This window comes from Molothrus ater, chromosome 28 (assembly GCF_012460135.2).
Source record: "Molothrus ater isolate BHLD 08-10-18 breed brown headed cowbird chromosome 28, BPBGC_Mater_1.1, whole genome shotgun sequence".
NCBI lineage: Eukaryota > Metazoa > Chordata > Aves > Passeriformes > Icteridae > Molothrus > Molothrus ater.
In genome coordinates this window covers 2,174,013-2,195,866 of record NC_050505.2, presented here as the reverse complement: position 1 = coordinate 2,195,866, position 21,854 = coordinate 2,174,013, and the positions used below count along the sequence as shown (strand labels likewise).

Here is a 21,854-nt window from a genome sequence, read left to right as displayed (position 1 = left end):
TGCAGATGTTTTCCCCAAATATTTCCAGTTCTGAGCCAGCAGGGGGGGGATTGATTTAAAACCCCAACCCGTTCTGTCTCACAGCTCCATCTTTCTCGCTTTACTTCCCTTTTCCTTCCTTTTGCTTTTTATTCTTCTATTTTGCTGTTTTTCTGTCTCTTATTATTTTAACAGTTTTTTAAATTTTTCTTCATTCCTTTTCCTTATTTTCCTCTTCCTCTTTTCTCTTGCCTTTTTCCCTCATACCTTTCTCCTTTTGACTTTGCAATTTTTTTTTACCCTTATCCATTAACCTTTTCCCTTCCTCTTCCCTTTTCCTCTTCCTCTTCCCTTTTCCTTTTCCCCATTTCCTCTTCCTCTCCTCCTTTTCCTTTTTTCCTTTTCCTTTTCCCCTTCCTCTTCCTTTTGCCCTTTCAGGACCTGGGACAGCTCCGGCCCCGCCCCTCCCCACCGGTGGGCGTGTCCCGTGCGTCACTGGGCGTGTCCGTGCGTCGCGGGGCGTGTCCCTGTGCCCGCTATAACAGCGCATGCGCGGCCGCCCCCTTAGCAGCCGGTCCAACATGGCGGCGGTGCGGGCGCTGCGCGGGGCCGTGAACGGCGCCGGGCCCGGCGGGCCCCGCGAGCAGGCGGCGGCTCTGACCCGCGATTTCCTGTCCCAGCCGCGCCTCAGTGAGTGCGGGGGGACCCGGGGGGCTGCGGGAGGGGGGATCCGCCCGCTTCGGGGGCCGGAGCGCCGGGCCCGGGCAGGCCGCAGCGCCGGCTCGCCCACCCTCTCATAACATCCCGGGTTAATTAACACCGTAATTAACCCGCCCCGCCTGGCCCGTGTCCTTCCCGAAGAGCCGGGGTTTGTTCCGGGAGCTGGAAGTGCTGGCGGTGGGATGGAGTCTGTATTTAACACTGAATTGAGAAATCGGGGGTGAAAAAGGGGAAATGCGGGGCTTTGGTAAAATCGCTTTATGGCAGTGCAGTGGGGAGAAATCAGAGTGCGCGAAGGTGTTTTTGCGGCTGCAATTACATAAAATGGCTTTACCTGTGCCCTAAATAGCACTGGGAGCTGCAGGGGCTGCCCAGCAGCTCCTGGATCACGGATCCTTTGGGAATTTCAGCCAGGTTTGGAAGCCAAACCCATCGCTGCAGTTCCAGGGCTTCACCCTGGAGCAGAGGCTGCTGGCCAGGGCTGGAGCCAGGGGGATTCCAGGGTTTTCCATGGAGATTCTGGATTTTCCCTGAACTGGGAAAATGGGAAATGTTCCGGGCTGCCTTTGGTTTGCCGTGGAACTGCCTGAGAGGCTGATTGAGGAAGGAGAGCTCATGAGACAGTCACGGGGTGAAATGCCTCACTCGGGGTCAGCCTTTCCACGTGAAATGCCTCACTCGGGGTCAGCCTTTCCACATGAAATGCCTCACTCAGGGTCAGCCTTTCCACATGAAATGCCTCACTCGGGGTCAGCCTTTCCACATGAAATGCCTCACTCAGGGTCAGCTTTTCCATTCCTTATGTCCTGGTCCCATTCCTGATTATCCCAATCCTATTCCCTGCTTCCCATTCCCCGTTGCCAATCCCATTCCCTATATCCCAATCCCATTCCTGGTTCCCAGTCCTATTCCTTGGTGCCGTTTCCAATCCCTATCCTGGTCCTCAGTCCCTATTCCCAATCCCTGTTCCCATTCCCTGTGTCTCATTCCAGTTCCCCGTTCCCAATCCCCATTCCCTATATCCCAGTCCTGTTCCCAATTCCCATTGCCCCATTCCCTGTTCCCATTCCCTATATCCCAGTCCCATTCCCAAATCCTGGTTCCTAATCACATTCTTGGTTCTCCCAGCCCCATCTCCTAGATCCCCTTCCCTATATCCCAATCCTATTTCCTGTTACAAATCCCATTCCTGATTATCCCAATCCCATTCCCTATATCCCAGTTCCCAGTCCCATTCTTGATTATCACAACCCTATTCCCTGTTATTAATCCCATTCCCTATATCCCATTCCTTGTATCCCAGCCCCATTCCCTATTACTAATCCCATTCTCTATATCCCAATACACTCCCTGTTACCAATCCTATTCCCTATGTCCTGTTCCCAGTTCCCTATATCCCAATCTCATTCCCAGTTCCCAGTCCTATTCCCTGTTGTCATTCCTAATGCCGTTTCCAATCCCTTTCCCATTCCCTATATCCTGGTTCCCAGTTCCCATTTCCTGTTCCCATTCCCAGTTCCCAATGCTGTTCCCTGTTCCCATTCCCTGTTCCCATTCCATGTTCCCAATCCCATTCGTTGTTCTTGTCCCGGTTCCCAATCCCCATTCCCAATCCCATTCCCTAAATCCCGTTCCCAATCCCATTCCCTCTATCCTGGTTTCCAGTCCTGTCCCCATTCCCAGTTCCCCATTCCCAATCCAATTCCCTATTTCCCCATTTCCTGTTCCCAATCCCATTCCCTCTATCCTGGTTTCCAGTCCCAGTTCCCCATTCCCAGTCCAATTCCCTGTTTCCCCATTTCCTGTTCCCAATCCCATTCCTTCTTCCTGTCCCCATTCCCCATCCCACCTCCTGTGGCCCTGAGCTGTTTCCTCCTCTCGCTGACCCCGGGTGCCTGTTCCTGCTCAGGCCCAGCAGGGATTGGGCCCGGGGCTCTCTCGGGGTGCTCAGGGGGGTTGCAGGGCTAAAGCTGAGCTTAGGGGTTTAAGCCTGGCTCTCCTGAGCCGGAGCAGTTTGGTCAGGGTTAGGGTTAGGGGCTGACCTTGCAGCAGTTCCAGCTCTTTTATTGCAGTGTCAGCACCTGGGGAGGGCCCTGGGGGTTCCCAGATGGGATTTGGGGTCCTGGCTGGGCTCTGGATGAACCCACTGGGATTTGGGGTCCTGGGATTTGGGGTCCTGGCTGGGCTCTGGATGGCCCCTCTGGGATTGGGGATCCTGGGATTTGGGGTCCTGGGATTTGGGGTCCTGGCTGGGCTCTGGATGAACCCGCTGGGATTGGGGATCCTGGGATTTGGGGTCCTGGGACTGGGAATCCTGGCTGGGCTCTGGATGAACCCACTGGGATTTGGGATCCTGGGATTGGGGATCCTGGCTGGGCTCTGGATGGCCCCACTGGGGTTTGGGGTCCTGGGGTTTGGGGTCCTGGCTGGGCTCTGGATGGCCCCACTGGGGTTTGGGCTCTGCATGGCCCCACTGGGGTTTGGGCTCTGGGTGGCCCCACTGGGGTTTGGGGTCCTGGCTGGGCTCTGGATGGCCCCACTGGGATTGGGGATCCTGGGATTGGGAACCCTGGCTGGGCTCTGGATGAACCCACTGGGATTTGGGGTCCTGGGATTTGGGGTCCTGGCTGGGCTCTGGGTGGCCCCACTGGGATTTGGGGTCCTGGCTGGGCTCTGGATGGCCCCACTGGGATTGGGGATCCTGGGATTTGGGGTCCTGGCTGGGCTCTGGATGAACCCACTGGGGTTTGGGGTCCTGGGATTTGGGGTCCTGGCTGGGCTCTGGGTGGCCCCACTGGGGTTTGGGGTCCTGGCTGGGCTCTGGGTGGCCCCACTGTCCCTTTCCCTCCTGGGATGGGCTGAGGAGCAGCCCCAGCTGTGACCCTGAGGGAGCTCTGAGTCAGGATTTCCCTGCCTTGGGTCAGCTGATGCTTTTTCCCTGAGCTGGGAGCAAAATCCTCCCTTGGAATGGCAGAACCATGGAATGGTTCAGGCTGGAAGGGACCTAAAACCCACCCAGGGCCACCCCTGCCATGGGGACACCTCCTGCTGTGCCAGGGTGCCCCAAGGCCCCTCCAGCCCGAGCAGGGAATTCCTGTCCTGGGAATAAACACTGGGATCACCCCCAGGAGCAGGAAAATGCTCCAGGAATTCCTGTCCTGGGAATAAACACTGGGATCACCCTCAGGAACAGGAAAATGCTCCAGGAATTCCTGTAATGGGGAATAAACACTGGGATCACCCTCAGGAACAGGAAAATGCTCCAGGAATTCCTGTAATGGGGAATAAACACTGGGATCACCCCCAGGAGCTGGAAAATGCTCCAGGAATTCCTGTCCTGGGAATAAACACTGGGATCACCCCCAGGAGCTGGAAAAATGCTCCAGGAATTCCTGTAATGGGGAATAAACACTGGGATCACCTCTAGGAGCAGGAAAAATGCTGGACACCCAATCCTGTCCCCAATCCTGCCTGTGGTGTTCCTAATAAACAGAAATCAGACCCCAAATTTGAGCCCGGTGCTGGGGATGGAGTGGGAAATGGGAAGGGATGAAATGGAAAATGGGATGTGGGAAATGGGAAGGGATGAAATGGAAAATGGGATGTGGGAAATGGGAAGGGATGAAATGGGATGTGGGAAGGGATGAAATGGGAATTGGGACATGGGATGGAATGGGAAATGGGACATGGGAAATGGGATGTGGGAAGGGATGAAATGGAAAATGGGAAGTGGGAAATGGGATGTGGGAAGGGATGGAGTGGGATGTGGGATGTGGGAAGGGATGAAATGGGACATGGGAAGTGGGAAATGGGATGTGGGAAGGGATGGAGTGGGAATTAGGGTGTGGGAAATGGGATCTGGGCTGTTCCTGAGGAAGTTCCTGGTCCTGACTCCTGCCCTGTGGTTTTGGGGTTTTTTTCCAGCTTACAAAACCGTGTCAGGTGTGAACGGGCCCCTGGTTATCCTGGACCAGGTTAAGGTAAATTCTCAGCTGTTCATGGAGATTTTGGAGGGGGAGTTGCCAAGAAAAGTTGGGAAAGGTAAAATCCACCTGCTGGGAAGTTCCCCAGAGGCATTTTGGTGCATTTCTGACTGCTGGGATGAATGGGAGTGGGACATTCCTCTGAGGCAGGAGGAAAGGGAGAAAGGAAGCAGAGTTTGGGTTTTTCTTTCATTTCTAGGGGAAAGAAAGGAAGCAGAGTTTGGGTTTTTCTTTTCTAGGGGAATGAAAGGAAGCAGAGTTTGGGTTTTCTTTTCATTTCTAGGGGAAAGAAAGGAAGCAGAGTTTGGGTTTTTCTTTCTTGAGGAAAGAAAGGAAGCAGAGTTTGGGTTTTTCTTTCATTTCTTGAGGAAAGAAAGGAAGCAGAGTTTGGGGTTTTCTTTCATTGCTTGAGGAAAGAAAGGAAGCAGAGTTTGGGTTTTCCTTTCTTGGGGAAAGAAAGGAAGCAGAGTTTGGGGTTTTCTTTCATTGGGAAAGAAAGGAAGCAGAGTTTGGGTTTTTCTTTCTAGGGGAATGAAAGGAAGCAGAGTTTGGGGTTTTCTTTCTAGAGGAAAGAAAGGAAGCAGAGTTTGGGTTTTTCTTTCTTGAGGAATGAAAGGAAGCAGAGTTTGGGGTTTTCTTTCTTGAGGAAAGAAAGGAAGCAGAGTTTGGGTTTTTCTTTCATTTCTTGAGGAAAGAAAGGAAGCAGAGTTTGGGTTTTTTCATTTCTTGGGGAAAGAAAGGAAGCAGAGTTTGGGGTTTTCTTTCTTGAGGAAAGAAAGGAAGCAGAGTTTGGGTTTTTCTTTCTTGAGGAAAGAAAGGAAGCAGAGTTTGGGTTTTCCTTTCTTGAGGAAAGAAAGGAAGCAGAGTTTGGGTTTTCTTTCTAGGGGAATGAAAGGAAGCAGAGTTTGGGTTTTTCTTTCTAGGGGAATGAAAGGAAGCAGAGTTTGGGGTTTTCTTTCTAGAGGAAAGAAAGGAAGCAGAGTTTGGGTTTTTCTTTCTTGAGGAATGAAAGGAAGCAGAGTTTGGGGTTTTCTTTCCTGAGGAAAGAAAGGAAGCAGAGTTTGGGTTTTTCTTTCTAGAGGAAAGAAAGGAAGCAGAGTTTGGGTTTTCCAGAGCCCTGGAGTGCTGATGCCATTCCAAGCTGAAGTGAAGCTTTGCTTTGCTCCCAGCCTTTCTGTTTGCACATCAATGCTCTGGAAAAGGAAGCTGTGGACACTCCTGGCTTCTTTTCAAGCTGCTCTTAAGGGCAAAGCTGCTGCAGGTTTTTCTTCTTGTGCAGAGGCTGCACTGGGTCTTTCTGCCACTATTTGGGCATTTTAGAACTAATTCTGGCACCTCCAACCATCCAAATATTCCCATAAAAACAGCTTTACCTTGAGAGGTTTAATATCCTGGGCAGGAGTTTGGTTCTGATGATGAAATTATTCTTTAAAATGGAGGAGTTTTTAAGAAAGCAGGCTGTGGGAGGTGGTGATTTTTGTTTGCTGGCTGGAGTTTAACCCCTTCCCTCCTCCCTGTGCCCCCTCAGTTCCCCAGGTACGCCGAGATTGTGCACCTGACCCTGCCTGATGGCACCAGGAGGAGTGGGCAGGTGCTGGAAGTCAGTGGCTCCAAAGCTGTGGTTCAGGTAGGAGCAGGAAGCTCTTTTCCCATCATTAATCCACCAGGATGAGCCTCAAACCAAATCAAACCTTCCTGGAGATTTGTTCTTTATCAATGGAAACAAAAAATCACCTGCTTGTTCCAGTGCAGGTGGCGTTGATAATTTGAGGAGATTTCTGACTGTGCACAGTCACATTCTTGTTTCCACCCTCCTGGATTTATTTCCACCCCACTGAATTTATTTCCACCCTCCTGGATTTATTTCCACCCCCCTGAATGTGTTTCCACCCTCCTGTATTTATTTCCACCCCACTGGATTTATTTCCACCCTCCTGGATTTATTTCCACCCTCCTGGATTTATTTCCTCCCCACTGGATTCCTTTGCTGCTGGATTAAAGGAATCCCCTGGAATCTGCAGAGTTGGATTCCAGATCAGCCCTGTGCTGATATTTTAAGTATTTCTCCTAAAAAGCTGTTTCTTGTTCATATGATTGAATCTGGCAGGGGAAACACTTGAGAGCAAAGGAATTGCACCAGGTTTGGTGGTTGTTGCTGATAAAATTTAGGATTTTTTAGGGAAGCTCTTTTCCCATCATTAATCCATCAGGATGAGCCTCAAACCAAATCAAACCTGCCTGGAGATTTGTTCTTTATCAATGGAAACAAAAAATCACCTGCTTGTTCCAGTGCAGGTGGTGTTGATAATTTGAGGAGATTTCTGACTGTGCACAGTCACATTCTTGTTTCCACCCTCCTGGATTTATTTCCACCCCCCTGAATGTGTTTCCACCCTCCTGGATTTATTTCCACCCCTCACTGGATTTATTTCCACCCTCCTGGATTTATTTCCTCCCCACTGAATTCCTTTGCTGCTGAACTAAAGGAATCCCCTGGAATCTGCAGAGTTGGATTCCAGATCAGCCCTGTGCTGATATTTTAAGTATTTCTCCTAAAAAGCTGTTTCTTGTTCACATTAAGGAATCTGGCAGGGGAAACACTTGAGAGCAAAGGAATTGCACCAGGTTTGGTGGTTTTGTTGATAGAATTCAGGATTTATTTTCTTTTAAAGCAGTTTTTTTTGGGGATTTTCTCCCAGCTCTTGAAGCCCTTTCAGAGCAGCTCCTGCTTTGTGCCCTGAAGCTGCAGGTGAAGCAGCATTCAGGATTTACTTTGTGAAGCACAAAACTCCTGTCCTATGGTTTATTTTTCTTTTTCCTGCTGCATTTGCAGGTATTTGAAGGCACTTCAGGGATTGATGCCAAGAAAACCTCCTGTGAGTTCACTGGGGACATCCTGAGAACCCCGGTCTCAGAGGACATGCTTGGTGAGGATTTACCTGTGGATGTGAGCAGTGAGCAGATTGATCCAAATTTACCTGCTTTTCACAATAATTCTCATTTTTCTTGCTGTTTCCTATAGGCAGAGTGTTCAATGGGTCAGGAAAACCCATAGACAGAGGTCCCATTGTCTTGGCTGAGGATTTCCTGGACATTATGGGTTTGTTCTTAATCCTTTCCTGAGGGGGAGTGAAGTCAAACCTGGTGTGTTTCAGCTTTCTGAATTTCTATATTTGAACACAAGAACTAACTCTGGGTATATATTAGAACACAAGATCTAACTTGGGAGGAGCTTCATCTCATTTTTGAGTAAATTTTTGAGAAAATTTTCTGCAACATTTGAAAGATGCTCTTTGTTATTTGTAGACTTAATTCTGCAACACCTAAAGGTGAAATGCTGAAAATGTGGCAGAGTTTTGAATAATTTTTACCACTGACATGAGCATTTAACAGCAGAGTCTTGAGAGGTCAGGTGTACCCAGGTGCAGCTGAAGATCTGTTGGTGTCACAGTGGGGTTGGTACCCATTTTTGAGCATGTGTATGGCACCAAATTCTAATTAAATTAGAATTTAAGTGCAAGGAGATGAGTGCAAGGAGATGAGGGAGTAGAAAATTGTCTGCAATGTTTGAAAGATGCTCTTTGTTATCTGTAGACTGAATTCTGCAACACCTAAAGGTGAAATGCTGAAAATGTGGCAGAGTTTTAAATCATTTTTACCACATGAGCATTTAACAGCAGAGTCTTGAGAGGTCAGGTGTGCCCAGGTGCAGCTCAAGATCTGTTGGTGTCACAGTGGGGTTGGTACCCATTTTTGAGTATGTGTATGGCACCAAGTTCTAATTAAATTAGAATTTAAGTGCAAGGAGATGAGGGAGCAGAAGATTTTCTGCAACGTTTGAGAGATGCTCTTTGTTATTTGTAGATTTTTACCACACCTAAAGGTGAAATGCTGAAAATATGGCAGAGTTTTAATTCATTTTTACCACATGAACATTTAACAGCAGAGTCTTGAGAGGTCAGGTGTGACCAGGTGCAGCTCAAGATCTGTTGGTGTCACAGGGGGGTTTGTACCCATTTTTGAGTACGTGTATGGCACCAAGTTCTAATTAAATTAGAATTTAAGTGCAAGGAGATGAGTGCAAGGAGATGAGGGAGCAGAAAATTGTCTGCAATATTTGAAAGATGCTCTTTGTTATCTGTAGACTGAATTCTGCAACACCTAAAGGTGAAATGCTGAAAATGTGGCAGAGTTTTGAATAATTTTTACCACTGACATGAGCATTTAACAGCAGAGTCTTGAGAGGTCAGGTGTGCCCAGGTGCAGCTCAAGATCTGTTGGTGTCACAGTGGGGTTGGTACCCATTTATCAGGGTGTTTGATAAAGCTCCCAGCATTTCCAGGGAGTAATATTGTGTTCTCTCCAAAAATCCCACAGGCCAGCCAATCAACCCCCAGTGTCGGATCTATCCGGAGGAAATGATCCAGACTGGGATTTCTGCCATAGATGGCATGAACAGTATTGCCAGGGGCCAGAAAATCCCCATTTTCTCAGCTGCTGGGCTGCCCCACAACGAGGTGAGGCCCTCAGAGCTGCTCTAAACCTGGTGGGAGCCAAAAATAAATTGAATTCTGGGCCGTGGGACAGCATCAGGTGCAAACCCTGGGGTATTTCTTGCCTAGATTGCAGCTCAGATCTGTCGCCAGGCTGGCTTGGTGAAGAAATCCAAAGATGTGATGGATTACAGCGAGGAGAACTTTGCCATCGTCTTTGCTGCCATGGGGGTGAGCCCACAGTGCTGGGGGAAGGTGGGGCTGGAGGAATCAGAGACATTGTGAGTGTGGCTGAGGCCTGAGCAGCTTTTGTGTGTGTGGAATTAAAGAAGGGGTGAAAATCCCCAAGGCTGGAATCTGCCTCTGGACGGGCTGCCCAGAGAAGCTGTGGCTGCCCCATCCCTGGGAGTGTCCAGGGCTGGGTGAGGCTTGGAGCACCCTGGGATAGTGGGAGGTGTCCCTGCCCATGGCACTGGAGGGGTTTTTGGGGTCCCTTCCCACCCAAACCATTCCATGATTCCAGCAAAGCTTGGCTGGTCAGGATAAAGGATCTCAGACTTGATCTCCACCCTGGAATTGTTGCTCACTCTGGCAATGTAGAGGAACCTGATAGCTGGAAATCCTTGCTGTGGGTTATTAATGAGCTCACCAGCCCTTAATTGGCTGGGAAATGTGCCAGGTTCAACCCAGAGCTGTGCTTTAGGTGAACATGGAAACCGCTCGGTTCTTCAAGTCGGACTTTGAGGAGAACGGCTCCATGGACAACGTGTGCCTGTTCCTGAACCTGGCCAACGACCCCACGTGAGTGGCACCCCCTGAGGGGGGCAGCACAAACACCTGGGGGGCATGGAGCCTGCTGGGGGGGGGGTTGTGGCAGCAACGCTGCAAGTGAAATCCTGCTGGAGCTGCAGGGACAGTGGGGCTGGAGCTCTGCGTGAAATTCTGGAGGAGCTGCAGGAGCAGTGGAGCTGGTGGAGCTCCAGTTGCAATTCTGCTGCAGCTAAAATGCTGCTCCAGGTGCAGCGGGGCTGGTGGAGCTCCAGGAGCAGCGGGGCTGGTGGAGCTCCAGGAGCAGCGGGGCTGGTGGAGCTCCAGGTGCAGCGGGGCTGGTGGAGCTCCAGGTGCAGCGGTGCTGGTGGAGCTCCAGGTGCAGCGGGGCTGGTGGAGCTCCAGGTGCAGCGGGGCTGGTGGAGCTCCAGGTGCAGCGGGGCTGGTGGAGCTCCAGGTGCAGCGGGGCTGGTGGAGCTCCAGGTGCAGCGGGGCTGGTGGAGCTCCAGGTGCAATGCTGCTGCTGCAGCTAAAATGCTGCTCCAGGTGCAATGGCGCTGGAGCTGCTGCAGGCGTTAGAGAAGATGAAACAGATGATTGTCTGGCAAAAGATTTTGAGAATATAGAAAATATAAGTGAGATATAAATGAAAGCAAGCTTTGAGATATCTCAGTTACTGAACAACTGGAAAACAATGGTGTGGCTGGCTGAAGGTGATCCCCTTTTGATGGAACAACACCCTCTGCCTGCAGACAGGCCCAAGGGTCAGAGCAGACCCTGCCAGCTTGGCAGAAGGGGCCCAAAGAGGAGTTTGTAGGGTTTAAAATGTAACACAGGATGGTGATGTAGTGATTCTTATAGGCTGTATGTAAATGCTGTAGGATTTGTATCTTGTACTGGATTGGTTAGTGAGAATCAGAATACTCAACACAAAAGATGATTTATGGTATTGGAATGGGAACTTCGCTCTCTTGCCCGTCTCAGCTCTTACCCTTTTACTCTCTCACCCTCTCATCCTCTCTCCCCCTCTCTTCTCTCAGTCCTGCTCTGAGCTGTGCCTGGCAGCTCCCAGTGGGGCCCTTTGCATAAACCCCAAGTTCCACACCCTGGCTTCAGAGATCTCCTGTCTCTGTGTGTCCCAACCATGCTACCCCCGTGGCTGGAGCTGCAGGGGCAGTGCTGGGGCAGTGCAAGGGCAGTGCTGGGGCTGCAGGGGCAGTGCTGGGGCTGCAGGGGCAGTGCTGGGAGTTGCTGGGGCTGCAGGGGCAGTGCAGGGGCAGTGCTGGAGTTGCAGGGGCAGTGCTGGGAGTTGCTGGGGCTGCAGGGGCAGTGCAGGGGCTGCAGGGGCAGTGCAGGGGCAGTGCTGGGGCTGCAGGGGCAGTGCTGGGAGTTGCAGGGGCAGTGCTGGAGCTGCAGGAGCTGCTGGGGCAGTGCTGGGGCAGTGCTGGAGCTGCAGGGGCTGTGCTGGGGCTGCTGGGGCAGTGCTGGGGCTGCAGGGGCAGTGCTGGGGCAGTGCTGGGAGCTGCAGGGGCAGTGCTGGGAGCTGCAGGGGCAGTGCTGGAGCTGCAGGGGCAGTGCTGGAGCTGCAGGTGGTGCCAGGCAGCCCCGTGTGGCCCAGGTGGCCCTGCAGGTGACAGCAGGTTGTGTTGCAGCATCGAGCGCATCATCACGCCCCGGCTGGCGCTGACCACGGCAGAGTTCCTGGCCTACCAGTGTGAGAAGCACGTGCTGGTCATCCTGACAGACATGAGCTCCTATGCTGAGGCTCTCAGAGAGGTGTGTGTGCTCATTAAGGTGTTAATTAGTGTGGGTGTTGGCAGAAAGGGGGGCTCTGAAGTGAGGAGCTGAGCTGCTGCTCCAGCTGTTGGAATTAATGCTCATTGGGATGGTTGGGAGCAGGCAGGGAGGATTTTAGCTGATCCTTGCTGGGCTGGGATTTACTTCACTGGTGGCAATTCCACCCCTGGAAATGTCCAGGGCCAGGTTGGACAGGGCTTGGAGCAGCCTGGGGCTGTGGCAGGTGTTCCTGCCATGGCAGGGGTGGGTCTGGATGATGTTTAAGTTTCTTTCCAACCCAAAGCACCCCATAATTCCATGAATCAGGAGTTTGATCCCCTGATTCTGGATTTGCCTTGTCCTGTCCCAAGGCAACCCTTAAGGTGTTAATTAGTGGGATGCAGCCTCCCTTTTTATCCCAATTTCCAGCCACATTTCCCTTCTCTCTTTCCCCATTTCTGAGGTATTGAGAGGTTCAGACTTCCCAGAACACCTGATCCCAAAGATTCCCCTCTAATGTATAACCCTCCCTTTTCATTTTTAGTTCTTAATGAATTTAGGGATTTTTTCCCCATTGGCTGAGGTACTTGAGAGGTTCAGACTCCTCAATCCACCTGATACTGAATATTTCTCAAAGATTTCTCTCTAATGCATAACCCTCTCTTTTAATTTTTAATTCTTTCAGAATTTAGAGGTTTTTCATCCCCATTGTTTCTTTCATTTTTCAATGTCTAATTTCATTTATCAGCAAACCTACAGTTTATTTGTAAAAGCAAATCTCTTTTTCCATTCATCCATCAGTAGAATCTTTCCCATTGTTTCTTTTATCTCCCAGTGCTGGTTTTATCTCCCAGCAGCCCCACAGCTTGTTTGGAAACACAAATCCCCCGTTCCTCTCATAACCTAAAACTATATTTTTAAGAGAACTAATACAGCATTCCTTTCCAGCACAACACAAATAATACTCATTTGAATATTTGCCAAAAGCCAATCATAAACCACTCATTTTTTTCCCACATTTCTGTGGCTGCCCCAGGTGTCAGCAGCTCGGGAGGAGGTGCCTGGGCGCCGAGGCTTCCCTGGCTACATGTACACTGACCTGGCCACCATCTACGAGCGCGCCGGGCGCGTGGAGGGCAGGAACGGCTCCATCACCCAGATCCCCATCCTCACCATGCCCAACGACGGTGAGTCCCTGTGGGAATGGGCCTGCAGTCCCTGTGGGAATGGGCCTCTTGTTGACAGAGTGATAAAACTGTTCTTGGTCCCCTTAAAAAGGAAAGAAGTTTAGAGGTTTAGGTGAAAAAGGCCTCTCATAGGACCTGGGGGACTTCACCTCAAAATTAAGGAGAGCAAATTGGTGAGTCCCTGTGGGAATGGGCCTGCAGTCCATGTGGGAATGGGCCTCTTGTTGACAGAGTGACAAAACTGTTCTTGGTCGCCTTAAAAAGGAAAGAAGTTTAGAGGTTTAGGTGAAAAAGGCCTCTCATAGGACCTGGGTCTGTTCTGAAGTCTCAGGATTTCACCTGAAAATTAAGGAGAGCAAATTGGTGAATCAGTGTAGGAATGTGCCTCTTGTTGATGGAGTGACAAAACTGTCCTTTGTCCCCTCAAAAAGGAAAGAAGCCCAGAAGTTTCTTTCCTCGATGAGGTAAAAAAGGCCTCTCATAGGACCTGAGTTTGTTCTGAAGTCTCAGGACTTCACCTCAAAATTAAGGAGAGCAAATTGGTGAGTCCCTGTGGGAATGTGCCTCTTGTTGACAGAGTGACAGAACTGTCCTTTGACCCTTAAAAAAGAAAGAAGTTTAGAGGTTTAGGTGAAAAAGGCCTCTCATAGGACCTGGGGGATTTCACCTCAAACTTAAGGAGAGCAAATTGGTGTAGGAATTCACTGTAGAAGTTTCTTTCCTCAGTGAGGTGAAAAAGGCCTCTCATAGGACCTGAGTTTGTTCTGAAGTCTCAGGATTTCACCTCAAAATTAAGGAGAGCAAATTGGTGAGTTCCTGTGGGAATGTGCCTCTTGTTGACAGAGTGACAGAACTGTCCTTTGTCCCCTCAAAAAGGAAAGAGGCCCAGAAGTTTCTTTCCTCAATGAGGTAAAAAAGGCCTCTTGTAGGACTTTGGTTTGTTCTGAAGTCTCAGGATTTCACCTCAGAATTAAGGAGAGCAAATTGGTGAATCAGTGTAGGAATGTGCCTCTTGTTGACAGAGTGACAAAACTGTCCTTTGACCCTTAAAAAGGAAAGAAGTTTAGAGGTTTAGGTGAAAAAGGCCTCTCATAGGACCTGGGGGGTTTCACCTCAAGCTTAAGGAGAGCAAATTGGCGTAGGAGTTCAGTGCAGGAATGATCCTCTTGTTGTGACTGAGTGACAGAACTGTCCTGTGCTGCTGTTCACAGGGGTCTCAGGACAAGAGAAGAGAATCTTGACTCCATGTTTCAGAAGGCTGATTTGTTATTTTATGATATATATTATATTAAAAGTAAATGCTCTATTCAAACTGTTCTGAAAGAATAGAAGAAAGGATTTCAGCAGAAGGCTTGAAAGGATTAGGAAAGAACGATAATAAAATCTTGTGACTGAGCAGAGAGTCTGAGCCAGCTGGGCTGTGATTGGCCATTAATGAGAAACAACCACATGAGACCAATCACAGATGCACCTGTTGCATTCCACAGCAGCAGATAACCTTTGTTTTTCTTTTTCTCTGAGGCTTCTCAGGAGAAAAATCCTGCCAAGTATCAGAAAATATCATGGCTACATCCAATGGTCATTGGAGCCACTCATCTTGGTGCAAATCCAAGTGAGAGTAATGGACCTTTCACGAGGTGAAAAACTTCAGGTGAAAAAGGCATCTCATAGGCTTGGGGGACTTCACCTCAAACCCAAGGATACCCAATTGGACAAAGCCAAAAAGTCCCACCTGAGCAATTTACAGAAAAAGAGGAGAACAAAGGAATGAATTGGTTCTGTGAGGTGTTTTACCAGGAGGAAGAACCTCTGGCACCTGGCTCGCTTTTTCTCTGTAAAAAGTTGTGTTATTTTGCATTTTGTCAAAACCTTTTTGTTTCCAACACTACCCCAGAAGCCGTGCTGCTGATTTTGTGCCTTCTGAGGCAGCTGAGCTATCCTGGGTGTGAAACAGATCTCCAAGAGCTTGTGAGACCTTTCAGGTCACAGCCAGGGGCCTTCCAGGAGCTGCCTTGGGGTCACCCAGCAGCGCAGCAGTCCTGGGGCCTTCAGGTGTCCTTCCTGTTCCAGGTTTTGGCTGCTTTCTGCTAAAAATGCTTTGCCCTTTGAGGGCTCAAGCTTGGTGCTCATCCAAGAGCTCTTGGGGATTTGTGGAGGGAATAATTGCTGAAGTCACCTGGCAACCAAAAGCTCCAGCTCAGTGCTAAAATGGATATAAAAGGGCTGAAAATCATCAAAACTTTATTTATTTTTTTTTTTCCACAGATATTACTCATCCCATCCCTGACTTGACTGGATACATCACTGAGGGACAGATCTACGTGGACAGGCAGCTGCACAACAGGCAGGTGTGTGCCTGGCTGCTCTCAAGGTGCTGAGGGTTATTCTGATTTTTAAGGATTCCTGTTAATTCTGGGGTTTTTTTCCCCCAGATTTACCCTCCCATCAACGTGCTGCCCTCCCTGTCCCGGCTGATGAAGTCGGCCATCGGTGAGGGCATGACCAGGAAGGACCACGCTGATGTGTCCAACCAGCTGGTGGGTACAGAACCCCTGGGCTGCCCAGCTGAGGGATCCAGAACATTCCTGAGGCTGCTTTAATATTAGGCCTTGTGTTCAGTGAGAGGTTTTGGGTCTGAAGAGGAATTGTGGATGATTTGAGAGAGCTGAGCTGGGGGTGTTCACCTGGAGAGAGCTCAGAGCCACTTCCAGGGTCTAAAGGGGCTCCAGGAGAGCTGGGGAGGGATTGGGGACAAGGGATGGAGGGACAGGACACAGGGAATGGCTCCCCACTGCCAGAGGGTAGGAATGGATGGGATATTGGGAAGGAATTCCTGGCTGGAATTCCCAGAGGAGCACCAGGAGAGCTGGGGAGGAACTGGGGATGAGGGATGGAGGGACTGGACACAGGGAATGGAACCCACTGCCAGAGGGCAGGGGTGGATGGGATATTGGGAATTCCTGGGCTGGGATTCCCAGAGGAGCACCAGGAGAGCTGGGGATGAGGGATGGGCTGACAGGACACAGGGAATGGAGCCCAGTGCCAGAGGACAGGGATGGATGGGATGTTGGGAATTGGGAATTCCTGAGCTGGGATTCCCGGAGGAGCACCAGGAGAGCTGGGGATGAGGGATGGGCTGACAGGACACAGGGAATGGAGCCCAGTGCCAGAGGGCAGGGGTGGATGGGATGTTGGGATTGGGAATTCCTGGCTGGAATTCCCAGAGGAGCCGTGGCTGCTCCTGGATCCCTCCAGTGCCAGGCTGGGGTAAGCTGGGGCAGAGGGAGGCGTCCCTGGCGTGGCAGGGGTGGGATGGGGTGATGATGATGATGAGGTTTGAGGGCCCTGCCAGGCTCCCTGAGCCCCCTCTCCCCCCAGTACGCCTGCTACGCCATCGGCAAGGACGTGCAGGCCATGAAGGCCGTGGTGGGCGAGGAAGCCCTGACCTCGGACGACCTCCTGTACCTGGAGTTCCTGCAGAAGTTTGAGAAGAACTTCATTGCTCAGGGTAAGGCTGGCAGCAGCTCCCAGGGGGCAGGGACGATGCCAGGGTGGTGTTGGTGTTGTTGTTCCCTGTGGCACTCCCTGGCCCCGGGCTGTCCCCGCAGGGCCCTACGAGAACCGCACGGTGTTCGAGACCCTGGACATCGGCTGGCAGCTGCTCAGGATCTTCCCCAAGGAGATGCTCAAGAGGATCCCCCAGAGCACCCTGGCTGAGTTCTACCCTCGGGATGCCAAGCACTAGCCCGGCTCCTCGTGCCCCTGCTCTGTGGTTTGGTTTCCTTTTCCATGTGTTGGTGTTTCCTTGTCGCCCTCCCAGCTCCACCCAGCAGCAGGTGACACTTGTGGCAGTGTTCCCCACCGAGAGCAGTTTGGAAAATTATCCCTTCTCCCACAGCCTGCACCTCCAGCAGGATGCTGTGAAAATGTGCAATAGCCACCATGAGGTTTGGGCTTTGAAATGAGCTTTTTTTTTCTGTGGGGCTTCTCAAGGCTGAGCGTGACCGGAAATTGCAAACCTTCACTTTGAAAACGTGAAAGAGGAAATGTGACCTGCAAGGACAGCATTCCTTGGTGAAAAATGCGGGTTTTTAACCAGGGCTGCACTTTCTGAAAGGGTATGTGGAGGTGACACTGGGGACTTCCCCACCAGCACAGGTGGAAAAGTCCTTGTCCTTTCAGAGGACAAAGGCCAGTGAGGTGCTACCTAAAAATAGCAGGATAAAGCTTAATTATTGAATTGCAGGTTTTAAATTGAAGTTCGCAGAGTAAATTTCCTCCTTCACCCTTTTTTGGTTGGATTCTGGAGGTGCCAAACAGAACCAGCAGCTCAGTCTGGGCTCAGAAGTGTCACCACAGCTGTTGGTGGTTCAAGGCTTTGTGCTGCTGCTGAGGGGGATCCTGAGAGGTGAAAACCAACCTAAAACCTGGCCTAGGTCTGCTGGTGCGAGCTCAGCTTTTAAACCGTGGCCTGCACATACAAGAAAACAGGAGTTGATGAAAAAGGCAGCTTTTAATGTGAGAAAGGATATTTCCAACCTGCTCCAGGCGTGCTGGGCCCGTGCCGTGGCTGGAGCTGTTGTGGTTTGCACTCCAGGCACGGATTTGCCTCAGCATTCCCAAACTCTGCAGCCCTGGCTGGGCAATTCTGTGTTGTTCCTTTTCCAACGGGTTCAGCCAAGGCTCCGGGCCCTGCTGCTGGCACAGTTCCACGCTTTCCCCAGGCTTTCCTGTAGTCTGAGCTCTGGGCTGGCTCAGCAGAGCATGTTACACCTCCCTGCGCTGTCTGGGAAGGTGCTAACATGACTGGGATGTGCAAATTCCAGCTTTCCCTGACGTCTCCATGTGCAGTTCTCTGGTTTGTCCCGTGTTCTCCGTGGCTGCAGCAGCGACTTTATTCCAGTGCATTCCACCCAAAGCTGTGTCCAGTCTCTTTTTCCTGAGGTCAGGATGGGAGGGGGCAGGAAGCCTTGGCATGAAAACACTTTAATGTAGAGAATCTCTAAATAAATTAAATATGGAAGGTGTTGAACAAACGGGAGCTTCGCTGGTTCTGGGGGTGAAAATTCACCTGGGTTGTTCCTGTCCCTGGGAATGGGAATGGAGCAGCTCCAGTGTTGGATCGTGGGTCACTGGAGCCACCCCCACATTGTCCCTGAGGAGGAGGAGGAGGAGGAGGGTGTGACCTTCAGCCTCAGTCACGGGGAAAGGCTTTGCAGGAATGTGCAGGGAATGTGATCCCTCTGTGCTCACCTCCCTCCCTCTGCTGGGGGAGGCCTGGAAACCTTCAACTCCTGGAAAATGAGCTCGAGGCGCCCCTTGGGCTGGGATTTGGGGTGTGCTCAGCAGTGGGGTGGGGGTCAGCCAGTGAGCCCAGAGCCTCCATCACCCCTGGGCAGGTTCAGGCTTAGGACAGAGCCTGGCCCAGGGGGAGACAGCCTGAGCCTGCACAGGGCCCTGGGAACCCAGGAATGGGCAAACCAAACCCTGGGATGGGCAAATCAAACCCAGGAATGGGCAAACCCAGGAATGAACAAACCAGGAATGGGCAAACCAAACCCAGGAATGGGCAAGGCAAACCCAACACAGATTCCTGGCAAACCCAGGAAATGGGCAAATCAAACCCTGGGATGGGCAAACCCAGGAATGACCATACCAGGAATGGGCAAACCAAACCCTGGGATGGGCAAACCCAGGAATGAACAAACCAGGAATGGGCAAATCAAACCCAGGAATGAAAAAATCAAACCCAGGAATGGGCAAATCAAACCCAGGAATGAAAAAATCAAACCCAGGAATGGGCAAAACTGGAATGGGCAAACCAAACTCAGGAATGGGCAGATCAAACCTGGGAATGGGCAAATCAAACCCTGGAATGGGCAAACCCAGGAATGAACAAACCAGGAATGGGCAAATCAAACTCAGGAATGAAAAAATCAAACCCAGGAATGGGCAAACCTGGAACGGGCAAATCAAACCCTGGAATGGGCAAACCAAACCTGGGAATGACAAGCCCAGGAGTCAACAACCCAAGCCCAGGAATTGCAAACGCCTGCGGGTTTCCTCTCTCCCCAGCCCCTGGGAGCTGCTCAGCGCTGTGTGGTGAACAAAGGCTCTGGGGCTGTCCGTCTGTCCCTGGCGGCGCTGTGACAGCTCCTGGCACGGCGCTGGGGACAGGGGACAGCAGGTACCGGCTCAAAGGGCCGTGCTGCTCTCCCAGCTGCCGCTGCCGGGCCTTTCCAGCCGCGGCCGCTTTTTGAATTGAGATTTGTTGATCCCATAATGGGTAACGAGCAGCGCCCGGGGGATGGCAGCCGGTGCCTGCCAGGGGCACACGGCAGCTGTCCCTGCCTGGGGACAGCGCGGGCGGCCCCTCCTGGCCCGGGGCTCCGGGCCGGTGGCAGATGCGAGGCAGGGCCGGCTCCGGGCGGGCGGGCAGAGCGGCCGGGGCTCATTTGCACATCAAAAGCGGCTTTTGCTCCCCAAAGCCGGCCCTGCTCTGGGGGCTCCGTCCGAATGCCCGGCCCAGGCAGCGCCGCGGAGGGGCTGGGGTGGGGCTCGGGTTCGGGTTGGGTTTAGGTTCGGGTTCGGGGTTGGGGTTGGGTTTGGGTTTGTAGTTGGGATTGGGTTCGGATTTGGGGCTGGGTTCGGGTTTGGGTTTGGGCTTAGGTTTGGGTTCGGGTTCGGATTCGAGTTTGGGTTTAGATTTGGGTTCGGGTTTGGAGTTGGGTTTAGGTTTGGGTTCAGGTTTAGGTTTGGGTTCGGATTCGAGTTTGGGTTTAGATTTGGGTTCGGGTTTGGGTTTGGGGTTAGGTTCGGGGTTTGGGTTTGGTTTCAGGTTTGGGTTCGGGTTCAAGTTTGGGTTTAGGTTCGGGTCTGGGTTTAGATTTGGGGTTTGCGTTTGGTTTCAGGTTTGGGTTTAGGTTTGGGGTTGGGTTTGGGTTTAGGTTTGGGTTCGAGTTTGGGTTTAGGTTTGAGTTCGGGTTCGAGTTTGGGTTTAGGTTTGAGTTCGGGTTCGAGTTTGGGTTTAGGTTTAGATTTGGGGTTTGGGTTTGGGTTTGGGTTTGGGTTCGGGTTTGGGGCTGGCTCTGCCCTGCACACAGCCAGACACGCGTGCGGTGCCACCGGCGCGTTTTAAGGAGATGCAAATCGGCTTTTCTCCGTGCCGGGGCTCATTTGCATACGCTCATTTGCATACGCTCATTAGCCCAACGACCGCGCTGCTCCTGCGGCAGCTGGAGCGGGGCTGGAGCAGAGCAGGGACCCCCGAGAAGGGCTCGTTCTCCCTTTTGCCCCCCAAGAACCAGCCTGGCTGCCTCAGCCCCTGCTCGCGCTGAGCCTCACCCCGAGGGTGCTCGGGATGATTTTCCCTGGGATTATCCAGCCTTGCCTCTCCTTCCCGCTCTGTGTCCTGCAGGAGCAGGGTCCCAGCTGCCCTGGGGCTCTCCCAGGACCAGTTCACATCCTGGGGCTCTCCCAGGAGCATTTCACACCCTGGTGCTCTCCCAGGAGCAGGGTCCCAGCTGCCCTGGGGCTTTTCCAGGACCAGTTCATATCCAGGGCCTCTCCCAGGACCAGTTCACACCCTGGAGCTCTCCCAGGACAGGACCAGTTCCAATCCTGGGGCTCTCCCCGGCCAGGTTTGTGCCAGGTTTGTGCCAGGTTTGTGCCAAGGCTGGCACAGCTCAGCCCCAGCTCCAGGAGGGGTTTGCTGGAAAAGGGGCAAGACCATCACCTGCTTCTCGGGAGAAGCAGCCCAGGCCTCTCAGGGCTGGGATTTTGAGTCTCCAGGGATGAGGTTTTGGCTTCCTTGGGCGTTCCTAAGAATTCCCTGGGGTGTTTGTGCCCTCGGGGATGCTGCTGTCCCTCCTGGCCCTGCCCTCGCTCCGCCAGGTGCTGCTGAGCTGGGCTGTGACCTCGGAGGGACAGGGACATCCCCGGGCAGAGCTGGGAGCTCAGGGCTCTCCTTGCTGCTCCCTTGGCCGCATTCCTGGCTGGGAAGGGCTGGGCTGCACCCCCAGCCAGGCTGGGGTGGCTGTGACAGGAGGGACCCTCAGGGCACAGAGCCCTCACAGGGAATTCCTGTCCTTTTCCTCCCCAGCAGTTCCAAAATAAACTAAAAATATAAATAAATCTTTCTGGAAAGCAGCAGCAGGTGCCAGGTGCCTTCTTGGGGTGCCCAGATCCACCCCCTGCCCCATGGGTGCAGCCAGAATGAGCAGAGTTTCCTGAAATTAGAAACTGAAAATTGGAAATTCCTGAAATTGGAGAGTTTTCCCCATTTTATGCTCCCCAACCTCCCCCTTGGCCTCCCCTCATGCTGTTTTGATTTGGTTTGGAGCTAAACGGCTGAAATATTCAAAATTCAGCCTCGGGTTTGTTCCAGCAGCCAGGCTCCACCTCTCCCTCGGGAATTGTTTTCCCTGGATGCCCTCAGGGTCAGGAGCTGCCTGCTCAGGGATGGGCTGGGGGTGAAATCCAGGCCCCCCTGCAGGGGCTGGGGGCTCAGGCTGGGAGGATTATCCCGAGCCCAATCCCTGCTCCTCCATGCTCGGGTTATCCCAGCTGCAGAGCAGAGATAACGCCAGGGCCAGGTGCAGGGATGTCCCCAGAGGGGACTCTGGTGGGCTGTGATAAATTCCCAGAATCCCCAAATCCCAGAATCCCAGAATCCCAGGATCCCAGAATCCCAGGATGATGAGGTTGGCAGAGACCTCTGAGATCATCCAGTCCAACCTGTGCCCTCACACCTCACCCAGACTATAGCACCCAGTGCCATGTCCAGGCTTTTTTAAACACATCCAGAGATGGTGATTCTACCACCTCCCTGGGAAGAGCATTCCAGTGCTTTATTATTCTTTCAGTGAAAAATTTCTTCCTAATATCCAACCTACACCTTCTCTGAGGTAGCTTGAGGCTGTGTCCTCTTCTGGTGGTTCAGGCATGGA

General features: G+C 52.0%; 1 protein-coding gene across 1 annotated transcript; it reads left to right on the top strand.

Annotated features, from left to right (window-relative positions):
* The first annotated feature begins 528 nt into the window (after window positions 1-528).
* Window positions 529-17,942, top strand: ATP6V1B2 (ATPase H+ transporting V1 subunit B2). The gene is made up of 14 exons (XM_036396678.2): window positions 529-669; window positions 4,624-4,679; window positions 6,211-6,309; window positions 7,516-7,609; window positions 7,705-7,782; window positions 9,060-9,199; window positions 9,305-9,406; window positions 9,879-9,976; window positions 11,596-11,719; window positions 12,756-12,906; window positions 15,172-15,254; window positions 15,339-15,443; window positions 16,285-16,414; window positions 16,515-17,942. Exons 1-14 carry the CDS (start codon window positions 561-563, stop codon window positions 16,649-16,651), a joined length of 1,506 nt encoding a protein of 501 aa, XP_036252571.1. The 5' UTR covers window positions 529-560; the 3' UTR covers window positions 16,652-17,942.
* The last annotated feature ends 3,912 nt before the right edge of the window (window positions 17,943-21,854 follow it).

Excerpts from the sequence above, each read along its gene's own strand:
- ATP6V1B2 (XM_036396678.2), top strand. The coding sequence starts at position 561 with ATGGCGGCGGTGCGGGCGCTGCGCGGGGCCGTGAACGGCGCCGGGCCC. Across the intron at positions 11,720-12,755 it reads ATGCTGAGGCTCTCAGAGAG|GTGTCAGCAGCTCGGGAGGA; the intron begins GTGTGTGTGCTC and ends TGGCTGCCCCAG. Across the intron at positions 15,444-16,284 it reads CTGATGTGTCCAACCAGCTG|TACGCCTGCTACGCCATCGG; the intron begins GTGGGTACAGAA and ends CTCTCCCCCCAG.